The sequence below is a fragment of the Phytophthora cinnamomi genome, assembly GCF_018691715.1.
Source record: "Phytophthora cinnamomi strain GKB4 chromosome Unknown Contig12, whole genome shotgun sequence".
NCBI lineage: Eukaryota > Oomycota > Peronosporomycetes > Peronosporales > Peronosporaceae > Phytophthora > Phytophthora cinnamomi.
Genome location: NW_027150945.1, coordinates 749,410 through 768,789, shown reverse-complemented (window position 1 = coordinate 768,789; position 19,380 = coordinate 749,410). Strand labels below are relative to the sequence as shown.

At 56.2% G+C, this 19,380-nt stretch overlaps 8 protein-coding genes across 8 annotated transcripts; 6 read left to right on the top strand and 2 right to left on the bottom strand.

Moving 5' to 3' along the window:
* Window positions 1-829: 829 nt before the first annotated feature.
* IUM83_13613 (exosome complex exonuclease RRP6-like protein) lies at window positions 830-3,319 on the top strand (the record flags this gene model as incomplete). The annotated part of the gene is made up of 1 exon (XM_067938303.1): window positions 830-3,319. One exon carries the CDS (start codon window positions 830-832, stop codon window positions 3,317-3,319), a length of 2,490 nt encoding a protein of 829 aa, XP_067797964.1.
* Window positions 3,320-3,560: 241 nt separating this feature from the next.
* Window positions 3,561-5,755, top strand: IUM83_13612 (exosome complex exonuclease RRP6-like protein; the record flags this gene model as incomplete). The annotated part of the gene is made up of 4 exons (XM_067938302.1): window positions 3,561-3,804; window positions 3,899-4,689; window positions 4,772-4,860; window positions 4,951-5,755. 4 exons carry the CDS (start codon window positions 3,561-3,563, stop codon window positions 5,753-5,755), a joined length of 1,929 nt encoding a protein of 642 aa, XP_067797831.1.
* A 1,318-nt stretch (window positions 5,756-7,073) lies between these two features.
* IUM83_13611 (CAMK/CAMKL protein kinase) lies at window positions 7,074-8,264 on the top strand (the record flags this gene model as incomplete). The annotated part of the gene is made up of 1 exon (XM_067938301.1): window positions 7,074-8,264. The coding sequence occupies one exon, from the start codon at window positions 7,074-7,076 to the stop codon at window positions 8,262-8,264; it is 1,191 nt and encodes a 396-aa protein (XP_067797965.1).
* A 246-nt stretch (window positions 8,265-8,510) lies between these two features.
* On the bottom strand, window positions 8,511-11,919 carry IUM83_13610 (putative condensin-2 complex subunit G2; the record flags this gene model as incomplete). The annotated part of the gene is made up of 3 exons (XM_067938300.1): window positions 8,511-10,322; window positions 10,392-10,970; window positions 11,041-11,919. 3 exons carry the CDS (start codon window positions 11,917-11,919, stop codon window positions 8,511-8,513), a joined length of 3,270 nt encoding a protein of 1,089 aa, XP_067797829.1.
* A 260-nt stretch (window positions 11,920-12,179) lies between these two features.
* On the top strand, window positions 12,180-13,946 carry IUM83_13609 (T-complex protein 1, alpha subunit; the record flags this gene model as incomplete). Its single annotated transcript, XM_067938299.1, has 2 exons — window positions 12,180-12,488; window positions 12,615-13,946. 2 exons carry the CDS (start codon window positions 12,180-12,182, stop codon window positions 13,944-13,946), a joined length of 1,641 nt encoding a protein of 546 aa, XP_067797859.1.
* Window positions 13,947-14,047: 101 nt separating this feature from the next.
* Window positions 14,048-15,193, bottom strand: IUM83_13608 (Leucine-rich repeat-containing protein 23; the record flags this gene model as incomplete). Its single annotated transcript, XM_067938298.1, has 6 exons — window positions 14,048-14,284; window positions 14,364-14,441; window positions 14,504-14,637; window positions 14,711-14,789; window positions 14,846-15,025; window positions 15,092-15,193. 6 exons carry the CDS (start codon window positions 15,191-15,193, stop codon window positions 14,048-14,050), a joined length of 810 nt encoding a protein of 269 aa, XP_067797885.1.
* A 160-nt stretch (window positions 15,194-15,353) lies between these two features.
* On the top strand, window positions 15,354-16,915 carry IUM83_13607 (Rab11 family GTPase; the record flags this gene model as incomplete). Its single annotated transcript, XM_067938297.1, has 6 exons — window positions 15,354-15,429; window positions 15,489-15,616; window positions 15,679-15,743; window positions 15,808-15,888; window positions 15,957-16,251; window positions 16,310-16,915. 6 exons carry the CDS (start codon window positions 15,354-15,356, stop codon window positions 16,913-16,915), a joined length of 1,251 nt encoding a protein of 416 aa, XP_067797881.1.
* A 595-nt stretch (window positions 16,916-17,510) lies between these two features.
* On the top strand, window positions 17,511-19,373 carry IUM83_13606 (BRCA1-associated protein; the record flags this gene model as incomplete). Its single annotated transcript, XM_067938296.1, has 8 exons — window positions 17,511-17,581; window positions 17,688-17,714; window positions 17,791-17,858; window positions 17,937-18,096; window positions 18,195-18,355; window positions 18,437-19,060; window positions 19,134-19,204; window positions 19,278-19,373. 8 exons carry the CDS (start codon window positions 17,511-17,513, stop codon window positions 19,371-19,373), a joined length of 1,278 nt encoding a protein of 425 aa, XP_067797880.1.
* Window positions 19,374-19,380: the final 7 nt, after the last annotated feature.

Sequence of the window (19,380 nt, the reverse complement as noted above, 5' to 3'; positions counted from 1 at the left end):
GAACCTTGACGGGGAGGATTCCTGGCTGCGTCACATTAGCTTTGTTCGGCGCTTGTGGCTGATTGGTTAATATCCCTACTTCTCGCGTCTGTCGTTCCATTCAACTGCTTCTTTCTTTATGTAGATTGCCACTCACACATGCCTGGCTTCGGCTGAGATGACTCGCGTTAATTTATTATTCAACTCAATTGCTACTTTCTTCAGGTAAATTGACACTCACTTCTACCAGGCTGCGTCGACCCGCCTGCTGGGTTCGGCTCCCGCGGTCTGGAATATTTATAAGAGCTGAAAATGTAGAATTTGACTATATCAAACAATGATTGAGAAGGACTGCACAGGTATTGGATGTGTTTGGTATGTATCTTGCATTTCATGAGGGTAAGAATGGCAAACCACTTGACCGGAACACCCCCATGCAGTACGTTAGCCAAAGCAAGATGTGAATCTTTGAGCTCTCCCCTGCGCAACGACATATTGTTCGAAGTAGAGTTGCTTATCATCGGGAAGACGCTGGAGAACTTCTGCATGAAGCGAGATGACAAGGTAGTACACAAAGCACCACCGTGCTCAAAGAACAACAAAAATAAATGATGCACCATCGCCTTCCTCGGCGGTTCGTTTGGAGCTTTGGGAATTCAAAAATACATCAGTATGTCAGTGTTGCGAGGGACTACATGCTACAAAATATACCAACAGCTGATCGATTTCAGAAATACATCAAAATGTCACTAATCTGGGGTATAGTTAGAAAATGTCGCTTGAAGGTAACTCGTGCTTGCGCCCAACCAATCCTGAGTCGCTGGTCATAGACAACTCTTGAGGCTAAGAGATGGCGGAACAAGCTGCGCCGCTGGACGCTGCGGCCTTCGTGGGCGCCCTGTACCGCAAGGTGCTGCTCTCCGTGAAGGCCTCCAACGCAGTGCCGTCCGAGGACGATGGCTTCCACTTCCACAGCCAGTTCAGCGCCGAGTTCGCGGCGCGCTCCAAGAGTTCCGGCGCCAAGGCCGAGGCGCTCGTGCGCCTGCTGACCAAGCGCCGGCGCGGCGACGCGGACGGAGACGAGGCCGGCGACAGCAGTGATGAGGACGAGGCGCAGGAGCTCTTTGACGGGCCAGAGCCCAACGCGCGCGTCACGGACTACGCCGACATGCTGCTGGACGAGGCGTCCAAGCACCTGGCGCGCTTCGTACGCGGCGAGACGGCGCCGTCCGCCGACGCGTCGACGCTGCGTCCGCTGGAGAACAAGCCGCAGGTGTTCGAGAAGAACAAGAAGGCCAGGAAGAACGAGAAGGAGGAGGCGGCCGAGAAGAAGACGGCGCGGGGGGCGCAGGACAAGCCGCAGGACAGGTTCGACGAGAAGATCGACAACTCGGACGCGCCCTTCGTGTCCAAGCTCCGCGAGAAGGTGCACGCGCTCAATGAAGGCGCTGCTGTTGTGGCGGACGACGAGGACGACGAGATGGCGCCGCGCCACCCGTACTTCCCGGAGATTAAGGCGCTCAAGTACGCGCCCTGGCAACTGGAGGCGTCGGACGAGCCGTACGAGATGGTGGAGCTGGACAAGGCCTCGTACCTGTGGGTGGACTCGGAGGAGAAACTGGTGCAGATGATGAAGTCCCTCACTGCCGCTGAGGCCCGCGTGATTGCGGTGGATTTGGAGCACCACAGCTACAGGACGTACATGGGACTCACGTGTCTGATGCAGATTTCCACAGCGCGCGAGGACTTTTTGGTTGATACGCTGGCACTTCGCGGCAAACTGCAGACATTGAACCAGGTCTTCTGCGACCCTGAGAAGGTCAAGGTGCTGCACGGCAGTGACATGGATATCTTGTGGCTGCAGCGCGACCTTGGATTGTACATTGTCAATCTTTTCGACACTGGACGTGCGGCGCGTTTGCTGCAGTACCCGCGCTTCTCGCTGGCGTACATGCTTAAGCGTCACTGCAACATCGACGCTGACAAGCAGTATCAGCTTGCTGACTGGCGCACCCGTCCTCTTGACAAGAACATGGTCAAGTACGCGCGCGAGGATACGCGCTACCTTTTGTTTATCTACGACCGCCTTAAGAAGGAACTGCTCCAGGCGGGAGCCAAGTCGCGCGAGAGCCTTCTTTTTCAGACACTTCAGAACTCCAGCAAACTCTGTTTGCAGGTGTACGAGAAGCCCCAACCGACGGAGGAAGATGCATTGGCACTGGGTGAAAAGCTTAAGGGAACTGTGAACATCCGCGACCTGTCCGAGCTTCAGAAGCGTGTGATTGTAGCTCTGTATCTGTGGCGCGACCGCATCGCTCGCCAGGAAGATGAATCTGTGGCCTACGTGATGGCAAACCATGTGCTCATGAAGCTTACCAAACACCTTCCAGTGCGGTCTGACGAGCTTTTTCGCGCCTGCCACCCTGTGCCGCTGCTAATTCGCAAGCATGCACTGCAGATTACAAAGATGATCGTCGCCGAGAAGGCAAAACTTTCCGAAGAAGAATCAAAGGCAGATCAGGTTCCTGAACCTGTCACTGCCAAGCCTACAAAGAAGACGTGGAATGAGGATGGAGAGGAACAGGTTGTGATCTCCTCGAGCCTGAAGCGCGTTGGTCGTGCTGAGTACGCTCCTTGGAAGAGTGGTCAGCGCAAGGCTGGCATCGCTCACTCTGCTCCGACTGGATCGTCGTCGTCCAGCATAGCTCAACCTATGGCTCTGGGAATTAATGTTTCCGAGACTATCGCCGAGCCGGAGACAGCAGCTGCACTGCTGGAGAAGGTGAACGCCATGGTGGCTAGCACAACGTTCACAATTGCAGAGAATGAGCCTGTCGAGACATCGGCCGCCCAGCCAACATCCTTGTCCGAGACGCCCGCCAAGGATGACAGCAGTGAGCAGGAGTCCAAGCCGAAGATCCCTCAGTCCATCTCGGAGACCTATAACATGTCGAACCGGTCCAAGCGGCGGAAGACGACAGCCATGGACACATCGTCTGCCTCGCAGGTCAAGAACCGGGCGCAGGCGTTCATGCACAAGGTCGACGGAGATGACAGCAAGGCCGACGAGGCAGAAGACAAGAGCGGCTTCCAAAGCTTCGACTACGCTGCGGCCAGCTCTCAGGTCGCGGGAGCCAAGTTCGAATTGAAGAAGGACGGAGAAGACGATCGACGTGGCGGCCGTGGCCGAGGCGGCAACAACAAGAGGCAGGCCGGCTACAACCCGTTCGTGGGTATGGGTGGCAAGGGCAAGAAGGACAAGAAGTCGGACGAGCCCCAAGGTGCTCGAAAGCCCGTCAAGAAGATGCACCACATGCCGAGAAGTGCCACGTTCCGATAGATTCCCTAGGTAGTATATAGGCTTCCTCTCGGCCATGCTACATGTTTGATAGACCCAGCCAGCAGGAAAATATACGCTTTACCACAGTCCACCACTGTCCGTCAAGTAAAAGTCGTCTTCTGCAAAATTACTGGTCGATGATTGGTCGAGTCGTGGTTGGCCGTTTTTTCTTAACGTTATTATACCGCTAAATTTTAGCGCCATTTTGGAAAACGGACCAAGCAGCCGACGCGATCTCCTGATGGCACGTAGCGCCGCGCTCAAGCGCGTCTCGCCCGCGTCGCTCGAGTCAGACGGAGGAGACGGCGCCAAGAAGCTCAAGACGGCAGTGAATGTGGCCAGCGAGGCGGCGGCCACGGTGCGCAGCGGTCCGCTTGAGGCGGAGGACAGCGAGTCGGACCCCGTGGACGCAGGGGAAGACGCTCCAACGGCCACTTCGACGGCCAGTAACGGCGTGAAATATGCACGAGAGAACGGAGAACAAGGTGGGGGACTATCCTGCTTTATTTTCATGCAAATGCAGGCGCTGCAAGTCACAACGTTGCTGACTTGTTGAATTTTTACTTAACCGTCTCCTAGACGTCGAAATGGACGATGCGGAGGCCTCAGAGGCCCAGAACACCACCAATTCGAAGGCAGGCAGCAAGAATAAGGTACTAGCGAAGGCTGCGGCTAAGAAGGTAGTAAAGAAGCGCGCGAAGGCTGCTGCCAACGGGAAGACCAAGGCCGCCGCCAAGCCGAAGGCGAAGGCCAAGTCTGCTGCGAAGCCGAAAGCCAAGGCTGCACCGAAGCGGAAGACCCGTACTCAAGGGGACAAGGTGAAGGAGAATGCGCCGCTTGCCGCGCCCTTTTTCGTGGAGACGGGAGCTGAGTGGAACAATACGAACATTGACTTCGACGAGCTAAGTGCGCTGAGGTCGAGGTGGGAGCTGCCGGCAGCCTGCCACATTTTATGGCTGCTGCAGAGTCCACTGACGCTGCGCTTCTCCAACACGCTGTTAGAGTACGAAGCGGCGCTGCTGAAGCCGGAGGACAGTCCGGTGCTGGAAGACGTGTTCACAAAGCTGTTGCTGAAGAAAAGCGAGCGAGCGTGCCTGAGCGCGGGTATTGGACTCAAGTATGAGTGGTGGAACAAGCAGCTGCGCATTTACTACTTGGACATGTACGACAAGTGGTACGCGCTGCTACGCAAAGCAGGAGAGCGGCTACCAGAAACTTTTTCGCAAGATGAGGACGATGACGATGACAGTAGCGTCTCCGACGACAAAACCGACGAGCAGGTGGATGTGGAGCTGACAGATGACGAGTGGCTGACGCTCGATATCCTGAAGGCGCGTCTTGAAACGCTAGGCATGGTTTGCCCGCTTAAGGTTAGTGCTTTGTCGAGTTTGGTTGCAGGCTTTGTGTTTGATGTGATTCTGACATTGAATGGTTTCATGGATACATTTACAGCACCAGTCATTTGCAGACTTGTCGATCGAGCTGCGATGCAAGATTCTGTTGAACTTATGCGAGGCCGTGGTAGATGATCCATCCAACACGTACGTATTTCTCGGTTTCAAATTTACCAGACGGCTCTTATGCCAGTGTGCTTACGCGTCTGTGACTGTTCTGTGACGGGGAACAAACAGTGAATATATGCGTCAGATGGAAGACGATGACTTGCGCGTAGAGCCACTTGGCAACGACCGCGCCGGCAACATGTATTACTTTTTCCCGCAGTTCTACGAGGAGCGGCGGATGTACAGATTGGACCCGGAGACGCAGCAATGGTCGCTCTGGGCAAAGGGGGATGACGCCTTCCGCTCTATGCTCAAGGCTATGAAGGAAGTTCGTGGACGGAAAATTCGCGGCGAGCAAGAACTTTTGGATCATCTGGAGGTGATCATAGAGCAAATTGAGGATGAAGACGAAGCGCGCGCTCGGCAGCTGGAGAAGGCGAACCGCCTAGCGATTCTCGAGGCGATCCCCCGCAAGCGTTCGCTGCGCCTGCAGGTGAAGCAGCTGGAAAAGATGGAGAAGCATCAGGAAGAACTGGAGCATCAGAAGGAGCTGTCCATGGAGGAAATCGCAGAAATGAAGCGCGCCGAGTTACTGCGTAAGGTTGAGAAGGAGGCCGAGAAAGAGGTTCGTGACGCTGAGCGAGAGGCTCGCCGCTTACACCGCGAGCAGATAGAGCGAGAAGAGGCTCAGGCTGAACGCGAACGACGTCGCCTTCGCCGGGTTGAGAAGGAAAAGGAGGAAGAAAGGCTGGAGCTGCTAGCGCAGGAAGAGCGCAGGAAGCAGGAGGAGGCGCGCGAGCTCCGCGCCCGCCAGCGGCATGGAGTAGAGGAGTGGCAGCAAGTAGAGCAGGATGACCAGAGCGCAGTGGAAGATGCAACGCCAACCACCGCAGCACAGACTCCTGAGCAGGTTCCGGCGCCCGCAGTGCCATGAAGCGGCACGCAGATAGCAGTCGTCGAGCCAGAAACAAAGATGCATTCCTGGGTAACAAACAAATAGAGAGGTCGATCGCTTGCGGCGACCATGTGACAAAAGTCCGTCGGGCAATCCCGGCACCACTTTGGCGTGTTCAAGGTGAAGTTCATGTTGAACCGTGAATCATGGATCGTCGAGAAACGCAAGTACACTCCTGGTAATTTGGCACAAACAATTATACCCAAGCTGAAAAGCGCGCAGTAATTCAGTTAGGTATGCCATGTCCATGCTCGGTGTCCTCCGCATTCCTTGAAAAGCATGCTCTCAAACTTGCCCTATCCGATATGTGTGCATTGGGTACGAGGGCTCAATAGTATCCCTTCGCGTAACTCATGGACACATCCGCCGAGTGCGATGCCGTTCCGCTCCTTCCGATTTGGGCTCGCTGCATCTTTGCCTGTGAAGCCGGGGAGCGGACCTGTTGACGCGCGGAAATCCGGGTCGACTGCATTGCCATGCACCACAAAGCCGGCGATGCCCGACCAGCCCAGCGTCGCAGATGCCAAGCTGGTCGCCGGGTTCACGCGCGCAGCCTCCCGGACCAACAGAGACCAGTGGTGCTCGGACCAATCTGTGATTCCCCACAAATTGTACCCATCGCGCGATAACAAGTGTGGCGTCGAACCATGGCAAAGCTGGGGCGGGTGTTGCAGCTTGACGGACGGCTCGAAGTTGCAGCGGAAAACTGTTGGTGGCAGCCAGAGTCTCCACTATAATCCAAGCATTAATCCATGTAATTGCTGCCGACGAATGTCCAACGCGCTGCACCACATCAGCGACTTCAGTGGCTGCGCACTTTGTGGCGCTGCTTGGAGCCAAGGCCCTTCCAGATCGGCCCAGCAAACGATGGAAGTGAGCAACACGCATGGACCTCGCCGCGCGCCTTCCGACCCGGCGACTACCAAAGCATTTGCAACTTGCACTTGAGGTGTGTTGCAAGTCGCCCGCAAAAGCGCTGCCACTGTCCGGCGCGAGCGCGCGCTCCGCCATGAAAAAGCAGCGAAAAAGTTTACCAGGACCCCATGGATAGGCCTCGCTCGATCCCTTTACCCAACCCAACCCAACCTTCGCCTCGATTTCGAGCTCCTGCGACAAGGGAAGGAAGTCACAGATGGTGCATCCATAGAATTGAACTTCAAAGGGGCACCCGAGTCCCTCGCATACTGAACCCAAGTCGGGGCGCAAACCGGCGTGTCCGGCGCGGGACTCACCTCAGTCGGCAAAAAGCTCTGGACGCCAACAGTTGAGCGAGTGATACATCACATTACACCTGCACATGCTCGCGCAGCAGTACGAGCCGCTCGGGACGCTCGCGCCCGCGCTCTTCGGCAGCGTGCAGAAGTGGCGCCACCGGCCCTCGGGCGAGTGCGTGGCCGTCAAGCGCATGGAGCTGCGCTTCGCCGCGCGCAAGCGCTGCAAGAGCTCGGAGCGCGCTGTGGACGAGGACGTGTTCGCCGAGATCAAGACCAACCTGCGCGTGCAGGCGCTGGGCGGCCACCCGAACGTGCTGCCGCTGCGCGACTGCATCATGGAGGACGAGGCCGTGCTGCTCGTGCTCAAGTTCTGCGAGCGCGGCGAGCTGCTCGACGTGCTGAACGCCCAGCGGGCCGCCGGGCTCGAGGTGGACGCTCTGCGCTACTTGGCGCAGATCCTGCGCGGCGCCGCGTTCCTCCACGCCCACGACATCGCGCACCGCGACCTGTCGCTGGAGAACGTGCTGGTGGACGCGCGTGACTGCTGCCAGATCACGGACTTTGGGCTGGCCGCGCAGTGCTCTGGCGCGATGGCGGTCAAGCCCGTGGGCAAGCTTAGGTATATGGCGCCCGAGGTGAGTGCGGCGCTGGTGTATGAAGACGCTCTGTCGAGCGAGTACGACCCCAAGGCCGCCGACGTGTGGGCGCTGGGGGTCATGCTCTACGCCATGGTGGCGGCGCGGTATCCGTTCCAGGAGCCGCTTCGGCGGGACAGCCGCTTCCGGCTGCTGGAGGACTTTGGCGTCGAGTATTTGCTGGAGAAGGACGAGGTGGACGTGAGTGGGAAGGAGCACGTGGTGGACTTGCTGAGGAAGCTGCTGGTCGTGGACCCGGCCAAGCGCGCGACGCTGGCGGAGCTCGAGGCGCACTCGGCGCTGCCCGTTGAGGTTGAGAATGAGACGCGACAGGCGAGCCTGACGGAGGCTCCGACGGACGTCGAGCAGCAGCAGCCGGAGCTCTCCGAGCCTCTGCTCTCTGTCACGAGCAATGAAGACGGGCGGCGGCGTGCGCGGTCGCTTGGCCGCTTCACCGGCAAGGGGTCACTGGCGTCGGTGAGCCCCAACACCCCGCTATCCGAAGCTGAGAGGAACAAGCACACTCTCGCTGCTTCGGCACTGAAATCGACAGCTGTGACGGCCCCGGTCACTGGCGGCATCGGGTCCAAGAACCCTCGCCGGTTGCTGCGGAAGTGCTTCGCCACCGCGCGAGTGTAAGGCACTCGCACATACTGTATCTTATCTATTAGGGCGCTCCCCGCTTCAACTAAATAATATCAATCCAACGAAGAAGAATCTTTATCAACGCGACACCGCTTCAACATGAAACAGCAGTTCAAGCAGATGCTGAAGTGGGTTGTCGTGTTGGACGACCACTGTGTCGAACGACGTGTAAACCTTTTCAAAGACCCGTCCGTTGTCAATTTGTATGTGCAGTTAGTTATCAACATCTCCCGTGAACACTTATGCTGCAGTTTCCTCGCCTGGCGATTCCTCGGTTGGTGACTCCACTGCGCATTGCTCATCAAATGAGGCGCTGACCGCGGGCCAGAGGTCGTCGCACTTGCCCTTGTTCTTGTCGTGCGCACTCACTAATGCTTGCTGCAATGTGTCTATCCAGTGCTCGAGAGAGGGCACAAGATTAGCCGCTTGAGCTACCGTAGATTTGACTGCCTTGACCCGCACGCTTTCGAGCAAATGAACGAGCTGGCCTGCTTGATAAAACACAGTGCGCTCGAAGAACTCCATATCCCGCAGGGTATCGCACAAGGTGTCCACGTACGCATCAACAAAGTCCGCCGCAGGTCCATTCTGCAACCAGTGTGCTCGCTCGAGAGCAAACGCAACGCTCTCTGCTGACAACAGGGACACGAGCGAGAATAGGTTGCGCCAGCGGCCCAACATCTCCTTTTGAGGGGAAAGCTGGTCGGCAGCATTCGCGTTCTTGCCTCGCCGACGCTTCTTTCCATTCGTTGTTTGTTCCGTCGCCTCCACTGCTTTACGGAAATCAAGCATGAGTCGAGCAATCCAGGCGAACAGAGAGCCCAGCGCCTTTGGAGGCGTGAAGAATTCCGAGGGCTGAAGGTCACGTAGGTCATCCTTCTTGCTCAAGTGCTTGGCCGACTTCTCTACCAACAACGACGTTTCATCGTTTACATGTGCGCACTCGGCCATCACCAACACCTTTGCGTACACTTCAAGCAAGCGCATAAACCCGAATGAGTTGGCTTTGTAGGCTTCTTCAACTTCGTCAGCGTCAAACTCGAGAATCGGCTCCATGCACGTTCCTAGTACATCAAGTATTGGGAGCAACAAAGTGTTGAGGTCCTTTACAGACGGCAACTGAGCGATGTACTCGATTGTGCCAAGAACCACGACCGGGTTCAGCGCAACCTGCACCTTCTTGGATTTCTTCGTCTTTGAACCGGCCGCCTCGGCGCGGAACTTGTTCTTTCGCCATTGCTCGAGGAACTTGGCTAGTTTCGCTGTCAAGAATGGAAGCTGTTCCCACTGCCTCATACAGTCAACCATTGACTCGAGGAGTTTCCTGCTGGAGCTTTCGTTCATCTTCATAAGATTTTCCACCAGGCGTTCCAACAGAACACCTTCGGACAAGTCACCCAGATACCCGATAGTCCTCCATATTGAACTAAGCGCTTCCTGGTCGTAGGGTCTGTCTTCGCTATAAGCAAGAAGCAGAGCTTCAAGTGACTCAACGTTCAGTTGTTCACGCAAGAACGTCTTGCACTCGGAGTAGCGAGCGTCACCCATCACCTTCACATGCACGCTTTTAAGAAGGTTGCCGATGACCTCCAGCACAACAACCTGCCCAACCACGCTAAAACTTTCATCTTCGTCATCATCATCCTCGTCATCCTCCTCAGACTCTTGGGGCTGCTTCAGGCGCCGAGAGACGAAGTTCAGAGAGCAGCGGAGAAGGAGGGCTGCCAGTTTGCATACCGATCCGACTGAAACGTGCTCAACAACATTGGCATAGAAAACCATGGCAGCTTCCGGGTTCTTTCTCACCAAAGCGAGACATCGAGCCACCTGCGATGAGCCACCCACGCTCTGAGGGAAGTACGAGTTCAAGAATAACGAAACAAGCTGCTTGCGTGCCAGAGGGCTATCCCGGTCCATGACCATGCGGCATAGGAGGTCATTCACTGAGACAACGTCGTAGAAGTGCAAGTTTCGAATGCTCTTGATTCGGACTAACAGAGCCCCGAACTCAGCACGGACCTTCTCGTTTCGATCATTGATCAGTGGTGCCAGCTGCAGATTACATGATGATGACGTTAGCGATTTCTACATCCCATGGCAAAAACAATGGTTTTAGCGTACCATGGGGAGCAGTGGCTTCAGAATCGAGTGCGAGTTGTGGTTGTCCAAAATGAATTGGATGCCTTCAAATACTGCTGCACGGACAGTACTGGATGAGACGTCATTCACCAGGTCCACCACAAGCTTCGATATGAAGCATCGGATGGTCTCCGCCGGTAGCAATTCCCAGTACACAGAAAGCACCTTGGAGACACCTTCAATTGCTGCAACTCGCAGTGCAGGGTGAGAATCGCCTAACAGCTCTTCGAATGTGTCGAACTGCTTTTGGAGTGTCAAGTCCATCGTTTCGTTATTGAACGCTGGGTCACGAAGGGGGAAGTTGTCGAACAACAAAATAGTCGCTTGGCGTCGCACCGAATCGTTCGGTGCCTTGACGCCTCGCCACAAGATGGGGCTGCAAATACGGTAAAGCATCTCGTCGACACCAGGGTGGCGCTTGTTCTCAAAGAAGATCTGCAGCACTGTGCGAACAGCATTGAAAAGGGAGCTGCTGCCAGCGTGGACTGCGTCGCGAACGTATCGCTGAATGCACTCTTCCTCGATTTTCGATCGGAACGTGCCCTTACTGCCGACCCAGGCCTGCAAACATTAACACAAAATTGTCGTTAATTTCCTGTAGCAATACACTCGCAATCATCAATGCACCTACCTTGAAGTAGATGTTGCCGTACTTGACCAGGATCGAGTTGCGTTGGTTCGGGATCTGGTTCCTAATGGTCTCGTTGATATCCTCCACGAACGGCACGTGCAGCGTGAACAGGAAGCTCAGGAACGGCACGGCATCGGGCGACCTGAAGAACGTCGGCTGGATGAAGCAGCGCAGCAGGATGTCCCTCAGCAGTCCACTACTGTCGTCGTCGAAGTCCAGTAGCGGCAGCGCGTCCTTGATCGCGAACAGCCTCCGGATCGGATGCTTCTTCGAGTTGAAGCTGCCCGCCGCCGTGGACTCGTAGCTCCTTACAATCAGGTACGGCAGCAGCTGCGTCACGAGCGAGTGCGCCCGCCCGCAGAAGTTGTGCTTCCAGCAGGCTTCGCACAGCAGCGAGATGGCCTCCTGGGTGGCCAGCACCTGCGCCGCGTCGCCTCTCAGCCGCAGCAACTGGTCGTGTAGCTCCTGTGCCACGGCGAAGAGCTCCTCCTTGTCAACGGACGCGCCCTTGGCCTCCACCAGCAGCGCCGTGAACTCGGCGATGCTCTCGCGCGCCTTGAGGCGGCTGGCCTCCGTGTCCTCGTCCTCACTGGGGGCCACGAGCTGCACGGCCGCGGGGTAGAAGGCGTCCAGCTGTTCACGGGGCAGCGCGCGCACCTCGTCGTCCACCTGCGCCTTGTCCTGCGGCTCGGCGTCCTCCGCCTCCTCCTGCTCGGCCTCGGCCTCCTCGTCCGCGCTCTTCTTGCTCTTGGCCCTGGCCTTGCGCTTGCCGCCGCCAGGCTTGCGCCGCTGCACCTTGCGCTGCGCCATCACCTGCGCCAGCGGCGACGCGTCCCCGCGCTTGAGCGCCGCGATCGCCCCCGCCACCGACGTAGCCATGTCGCCGCAATTCAAAAAGTGTGGCGCCAATTCGAGATGTTTTAATAATTGGAAATATTTTTTTCAATGCAGTCACACAATTAATGTATTGATTAATTTATACGAAATGCATCATTTACTATTATGGAAATGCCATGTCAGTGAACAGAGGCCTCTCGAAATTGTGACTTGAGAGAGATCCACACAATTTTCCCCCCAGACACTCGACGATCGTTTGGACGCCAAGCGAGCAGCTACTGTAAGGTACACTTAGAGAGACGATGGAGACGGCGGACCTCGTGGTGGACGGCACGCGCACGTCGGGCAAGGACGTGCGCGAGCAGAACGTGACGGCGGCCGTGGCCATCGCCAACATCGTCAAGAGCTCGCTGGGCCCCGTGGGGCTGGACAAGATGCTCGTGGACGACATCGGCGACGTGACCATCACCAACGACGGCGCCACGATCCTCAAGCAGCTGGAGGTGGAGCAGCCCGCCGGCAAGGTGCTGGTGGAGCTGGCCGGCCTGCAGGACCAGGAGGTGGGCGACGGCACCACGTCCGTCGTCATCATCGCCGCGGAGCTCCTCAAGGTAAAAAAAAAAACAACCAAGATACTTTCCGTCCTGCCACCCCGTTGCCCAATCTCCAGGCAATTTAGTGCACATTTTATTGTTCCAAAGTGTTGCTAACGCTGGTGGCTATTGTCTCAATTGCAGCGCGCCAACGAGCTCGTGAAGAACAAGATCCACCCGACGACCATCATCGCTGGGTACCGTCTGGCCATGCGCGAGGCCGTCAAGTACATTAAGGAGAACCTGAGCGTGCCCGTGGACTCGCTGGGCCGCGAGAGCCTCGTGAACGCCGCCAAGACCAGCATGTCGTCCAAGATCCTCGGCCCCGAGAGCGACTTCTTCGCCAACCTGGTCGTGGACGCCGTGTCCTCGGTCAAGGTGGAGCAGGAGGGCGCCAAGGGCAAGATCAAGGCCAAGTACCCGGTGAGCTCCATCAACGTGCTGAAGGCGCACGGAAAGAGCGCCCTGGAGACGCAGCTCGTGGACGGCTTCGCCCTCAACTGCACCAAGGCGTCGCAGCAGATGCCCACCTACATCAAGAACGCCAAGATCGCCCTGCTGGACTTTGACCTGCAGCGCCATCGCATGCAGATGGGCGTGCAGGTTGTGGTGAACGACCCCAACGAACTGGAGCTCATCCGTCAGCGCGAGATCGACATCACCAAGGAGAAGATCCAGAAGATGATCGACGCCGGTGCCAACGTCATCCTGACCACCAAGGGCATTGATGACCTGTGCCTCAAGTACTTTGTGGAGAACGGCTGCATGGGTGTGCGTCGCTGCAAGAAGGAGGACCTGCAGCGTATTGCCAAGGCCACGGGCGGACAGGTTGTGCTCACTCTCGCTGACATGGAGGGCGAGGAGACGTTCGACCCCTCGACGCTGGGTGAGGCACAGGAAGTTAGCGAGGAGCGTGTCGGCGACGGCGAGCTCATCTACATCAAGGGCTGCAAGACGCGTCAAGCCACCACGGTGGTGTTGCGCGGCGCCAACGAGAACATGCTTGACGAGATGGACCGATCGATGCACGACTCGTTCATGGTAGTTAAGCGTATGCTCGAGAGCAACCAGCTTGTTGCAGGTGGCGGTGCCGTGGAAGCGGCCCTGTCTATCTACCTCGAGAACTTCGCTACGACGCTGGGCTCCCGAGAGCAGCTGGCCATCGCCGAGTTTGCCGACGCGCTGCTGGTCATCCCGAAGACCCTGGCGGTGAACGCCGCCAAGGATGCCTCGGAGCTTGTTGCGCGCCTGCGTGCGCACCACAACACATCGCAGAGTGACGCCGCTCAGAGCGACCTGCGTTTCTCGGGCCTGGACCTGCTGGAGGGTAACGTGCGCAACAACCTCGAGGCTGGTGTCGTGGAGCCTGCTATCAGCAAGATCAAGAGCCTGCGTTTTGCTACTGAGGCTGCCATTACCATTCTGCGGATTGACGATCTGATCAAGCTCAACCCTAAGGAGGAGCCCCAACAGTAGGCTGCCAGTTTCCCATTGACCTCGGGTAGGTGGCAATTAGCGTCTATAATAACACTCATTTTCCACTATCAGTCTCTGGTGTCTGAAGCTGCTGCAGTCCACTACTCGTTGCCTTCTGCTTGCTCAGCAGCCTCGGCCTCTCGTCGGTGCTTGAGCTCGACTGCGGCTAATCGATCTTCGTCCGTGAGCGGCTCACCGTCAAGGTGCGTGAGAGTTGGCGCCAGCAAGATGATCGATGAACGGTAGTCATCGACCTGCGTCACAGGGTTGCCGATCAAGTTCAAACTCATCAGCTTAGTTAGCTGTTCGAGCTGCTGGACATCGTCAAGCGTCTCAATCTGCAAGGGGCAAAATGTTTTGTTATTGTTACGAGTGTGCTAGTCAATACCGGCGCAAAACGAATTGAATGCACCGTACATTGTTCTGCTGGAGTGATAGCGTGCTCAATGCTGGCAAATTCTCAAGTCCACTCAAGGTGGTGAGTTTGTTTTCGTCCTGGTGATCGAGAAACAAAACTTAGCTTCTTGGTTATGCCTATTAACTGGAAATTGACGTACCAAAGACAGAGTTTCCAGTTTGGTAGATGCGTCACTAGCGAGGCTGCTGAGATCTTCGATAGCATTGCGGGAAGCCTCAATACTGATAAGAGACGGCAGACTCTGAAGACCAACAAGGTTGCTCAACACATTGCCTGCAATATCAGCACAAGGTTGTGTTGTTAGCGTAAAGCCGGTCAGAATTCTCGCATTCACCCGTTAGGATACCATTGATCTTGAGCACTGAGAGCGAGCCCGAATCAAGTCCTTGCAGCGCGGTGATTTGGTTTCCAGATATATCTAACGACTGTAATTGAAGTCAGCAACAGTACTTGATGCCAGCAGTGGTGGACAAAGTATTACCTGCAAGTATTGATGTGGAAGTGATGGAGCCGCTGTCAGAGCGTTATCGGACAAATCTACGCACACAAGATATTGGAGCTCTGACAGCGGTGAGGCATCGGCAATTTGGTTCTTGGATACGTTCACATAGAGCAAATGCGAGTAGTTCTTGATCGGCTCCAGGTTCATCAGGCCTTTATCCTGTATACCGAGTCGAAATTTCAGTTCAAACGTGTACTGCAAGGAACCAGCAAGCTTGACACTCACGATAACATCGAGTGCTGTGAATGCGTAGCCCGAGTCGTCCACAACTCTGTCTACGCGGGACAAACCCTCCATGTACACTTGCAGGTTGACTTCGTCCGCCATGTCTTGGTGCAGAAAGATCCCGTGCGTTCTAACTGTGACTCTCGAAAGGTGCCCTTGAGTGCTAGAGGTCGCAAAGAGACAAATGAGGCGAGTAACGGCTGAGCCTTAAAGCCTACGCCAAAGCCGAACTCCCTCACCATTGAGAACTCATCACTTGACTATGGCATCGAGTCCGCAGCCTCAGGCGTCAACGTTGCTACCCGCCGAGGCCTATTCAACTGATGACGACTCGGACTGTGAGTGCTCAGTCGCCATGTCCTTCATGATGATCCTGGTTTTGACACTTCTTGTGCAGACTTGCCGTGGCGGATCGCTTTCCGTGTGAAGTTTCCCAGCGATAAAATCGGGCTGCGATTCCACCCCGCCCAATTTCCTGACACGGGCAACGGCATCTACAATATTCGTCTGCTGGAGCTCACCAAGGCAAGTAATGGCAGTTGGAGATCTAATGATGTGAAAAATATACTGACAAACTCTGAGCACAGGGGCCTGATGGCGGTGGGCCAGCTCAGCAGTACAACAAGCACCTACCACCTAGACAACAGCACTTGTAAGTGGGGATCGGATTGTTTTCTGTTGAGCACACCTTACTGAGCTTCCTATCAACACCGCAGGATGCTGCGTCCAGGTTTGTACTTGACCCATATCAACGAAACTCATCTGGTCGAAGTGCCTTGCGAGGAAATCATCGAGAGGTGCGTAGCCCCCACGTTGTCTACATATCCAGCAAAACCCTGACAGTACTTTGTTGCGCACCTCTCAGCTTGCAGACAACGCCTCGGCCCATTACCTTGAGGTTTGTCGATGTTGAGGCGGGTGTTGTTACTCGTCACGAGCTACGAAACTCGTTGCAATTGGATGGAGAGGAGCTAACTGCTGCCATCGCGCAATTGCCGGGTTCGGCGCCGTCTTCTCCGCGACGACTGTCATCTTCGCCGAGAAAGCTAGGAGCGGGGCAAACCGCTTCTGTCATGTACAAGATTATTCTCCTGGGAACCGCAGGCGTAGGCAAGAGCAGCTTGTTGGCCGTGTCGGCGAATGGTGACGACGCATACATGGTACGACCTGCGCCTGGCATTAGATGCTCTGGAGACTAACACTGCTGCCTGGCTACAGGATCGACGCCCACCGACGTTGGAGGCCGAGTTCGGCAGCATCGAGTTCCCTGACCCGAACAACCCTAGCACGCTCATCCAAGCTCGAATCTGGGATACAGCAGGCCAAGAGCGCTTTCGAGCCATCACTCGTTCTCACTATCGTCGTGCCGACGGCGCCTTGCTCGTCTACGACGTAAGTGACGCCAGTAGCTTTGACCGTCTTGGCGAGTGGCTCCACACGTTGCGCGAGACTGCAGGTGACTCTCTCACTGCCTCAATGGTGCTCGAGAACAAAGTCGACAAGCTGCCGTTGCCTCCAAAACCTTCCAGACCCAAAGGGTTCGCGCAGCCCGACCAAGTCCAGGCCTTCTGCAAGGCCGAGAACCTCTTGTTCGCCCAGACCACGGCGAAACTCAACGCTCGTGCGCTGGAATGGGACGGCGCCACGAAAGTGTTCGACGCGGTGAAGCAGCTCGTGCTCAACATCCACGAGACTCGCACTCGTCCACTATCACCCTCCAAGGTCCGAGACGTCGGCAAGACCTCAGAGCCGGTCGTCCTGACCCCCGAGACGGCGAAAAAGCCCAAAACTTCGGGAGACTGTGGGGGTTGCAACTTGCACTAAACGCCAGCTTTATGCTGACTTTCTTCTTTATTGGAGATTGCTCCTTACTATGCAAGGATAGATGTTTGGTCGCACATACTTCTTACACCCAATGCTACGAGATAAAAACCCTGAAGGACCAGCAATTCGTTCGCTTTAGGACGGGCGTATCGTGCGCGACGACTCCACAACGGAGTCGCCTGCCTCTCGGGAGTTCAAGGAGGCGGCGGCACTTCTGGCGGGGGGCGAACCCCCCTCCGTCCAGCTACACAGACAGACAAATACTGTAGATAGATACACACAAACACGCATGGCTCCTCTCTCGCTCTCTTCCAATGGCGCTCCGCCACGACTTGGCAAGTTAAAACTGCGTGAATCCTTGGCCCCGGCGCTGCAAGGGGTCCACTAATAAAGTAGACCACGCTGTCTGCTTTGCCTACAAATTCCCATACTGAGTCTTCTATTTGAAACATCGGTGTGGCCCACACCGCGCCGCTTACGCTTGTGGCGCGTCTGGTTACGTCCAAAGGCAACACCGCAGGCGTCATCGGACGCACCATAGTGAGCGCAAGTCACGTGCGGCCAATTCGAGTTCCGCCGCCTCCCACCCAGAGCCATGCCGCTGCCGCTGTTGCTCCTGCTCCTGGCGCTGCTGGCGTCCGCGACCCGCGCGCTCGTGATCGAGAGGTACGTGCGCGCTCTCTCTATCTCCACAGGCGGCTGCAATTTTAAAGGTTGCGCTCACTAGGCTCTTACTATTGTGTCTACCGTATTTGCATTGCGCTCTCGCCAGCCCGAGCTGCCGGCGCATGACGCATGTGTACGTAATCCTGTCGGTAATGTAAAAAAAAGTTATGGCGGGTACTCAGGGGGGTACGCTTGTCAATATGCTGCAGCTCCGGCGAGTTCACGAACCTGACGCTGCTCGAGACCGGCGGCCTGCAGAACTACGAGGTCGTGCCAGGTACGGGCGCCAGCTATTGGTGTGTATTACCTGTGTAGGCCCAGTTGCTGACCTTTTGGGCTGCGTGTGTGTGTGCAGTGTCGCCGTTCACGGCCTGCGAGCCGCTGCGCGGCCAGGACCTGACGGGCAAAGTGGCGCTGGTGCTGCGCGGCGACTGCAACTTTGTGCAGAAAGTGTGGCACGCGCAGCGCGCCCACGCGGCCGCAGTCGTGGTGATGGACAACGAGCTGCGGCACGAGTAGGACCCTCTCTCTCTCTCTCTCTGGTGGACGCTGGCGATTGGCTGTGTACTGACTGGAATATGTATTGTTGTTATTGTTATTGTTGCTGCTGCAGGCCGCCGTACCACATCATCATGATGAAGGACGACATGGCGAGCAGCGTCCGCATCCCGTCGGTTTTCGTCTCGTACGCGTCGGGCGAGTGGCTGCTGGACGCCATGAGTCGCGCCGTCCCGTGGGACCCACTGCGCATCACGATCGACGCCAATGGAGAGCGTGAGTTGCGGTTGTCGCAGTGTAGATATGGGTGGACGGAAGTGTTGACGGGTGATTTTATGTTTCATTGTTGATTTGCAGTGCCGCAAGCTTCAACGTCGAACCGCTTGTTGAAGCGTGTCATTGCCTACGTTTTCCTGATCTCGATTGTCTGCGCGTTCTCGAGCGGCTTGAGCTTGCTGTCGTCTGCGATTTTCCAGTGGGTCGGAAAGACTCGACGAACCCATGCTGCCAAGCAGCTGCCGATCGCCAAGTATGAGCGGAATATGCAGCGGACACTGCTGGAACACCTGCTGGAAGACCAATTCGTGCTTGATCGCATTCCGTTAGCGGAGATCGAGAGGGTTTCCAATGCTGAAAGTCACGTCCACGTTGAGAGTGAATCTGTTTTCAGCACTGCTGAAGCGACTGCAAGTCCACACGAGACGGGAGATGGCGTGCCTGATGATGAGGATATTTATCTCGAGAAAGAAGAGGAGGTGGTGAAACTGCACGAAGAGGAGAAGGTGAAGCACGAGTCGACGTACCGGAGCTCGATCGACTCGGATTCAGAGACATGCCCGATTTGTCTGGACGACTTCGAGGATGGGGCCGATGTTAAGGTTCTGCCGTGCCAACACTTTTTCCACGTGGAATGCATCAATCCATGGCTCGAGGGCCGGAGTGGACGCTGCCCACTCTGCAAGCAGGACGCTATTGCTACAAGTAAGTAAATTGCCCAGTATTGCTGCATCGAAGTCAATTTGTGACTGACGATTATGTTCGATTCTTCCTTCAGTTGCCGGAGCGTCCAAGAAAATCTTCGGCTTCCCGCTGCCGAGAATTGACCAGATTCTTCAGCAGGAGCATGTACGTTGCCTGTCGTAGCTCGAACGACGACAGCGTGGAATGGGGTCTAATGCTGTATTGGTGCATTATGCAGTGGGTCCACACGTTCTTCCTCATGCTACCTGCAAGCTTTATTAGCTGCCTAATTGTCAACGCCGCCGCCTCCATCATCGGCACCATGTGGCCGTAAGAAGTCT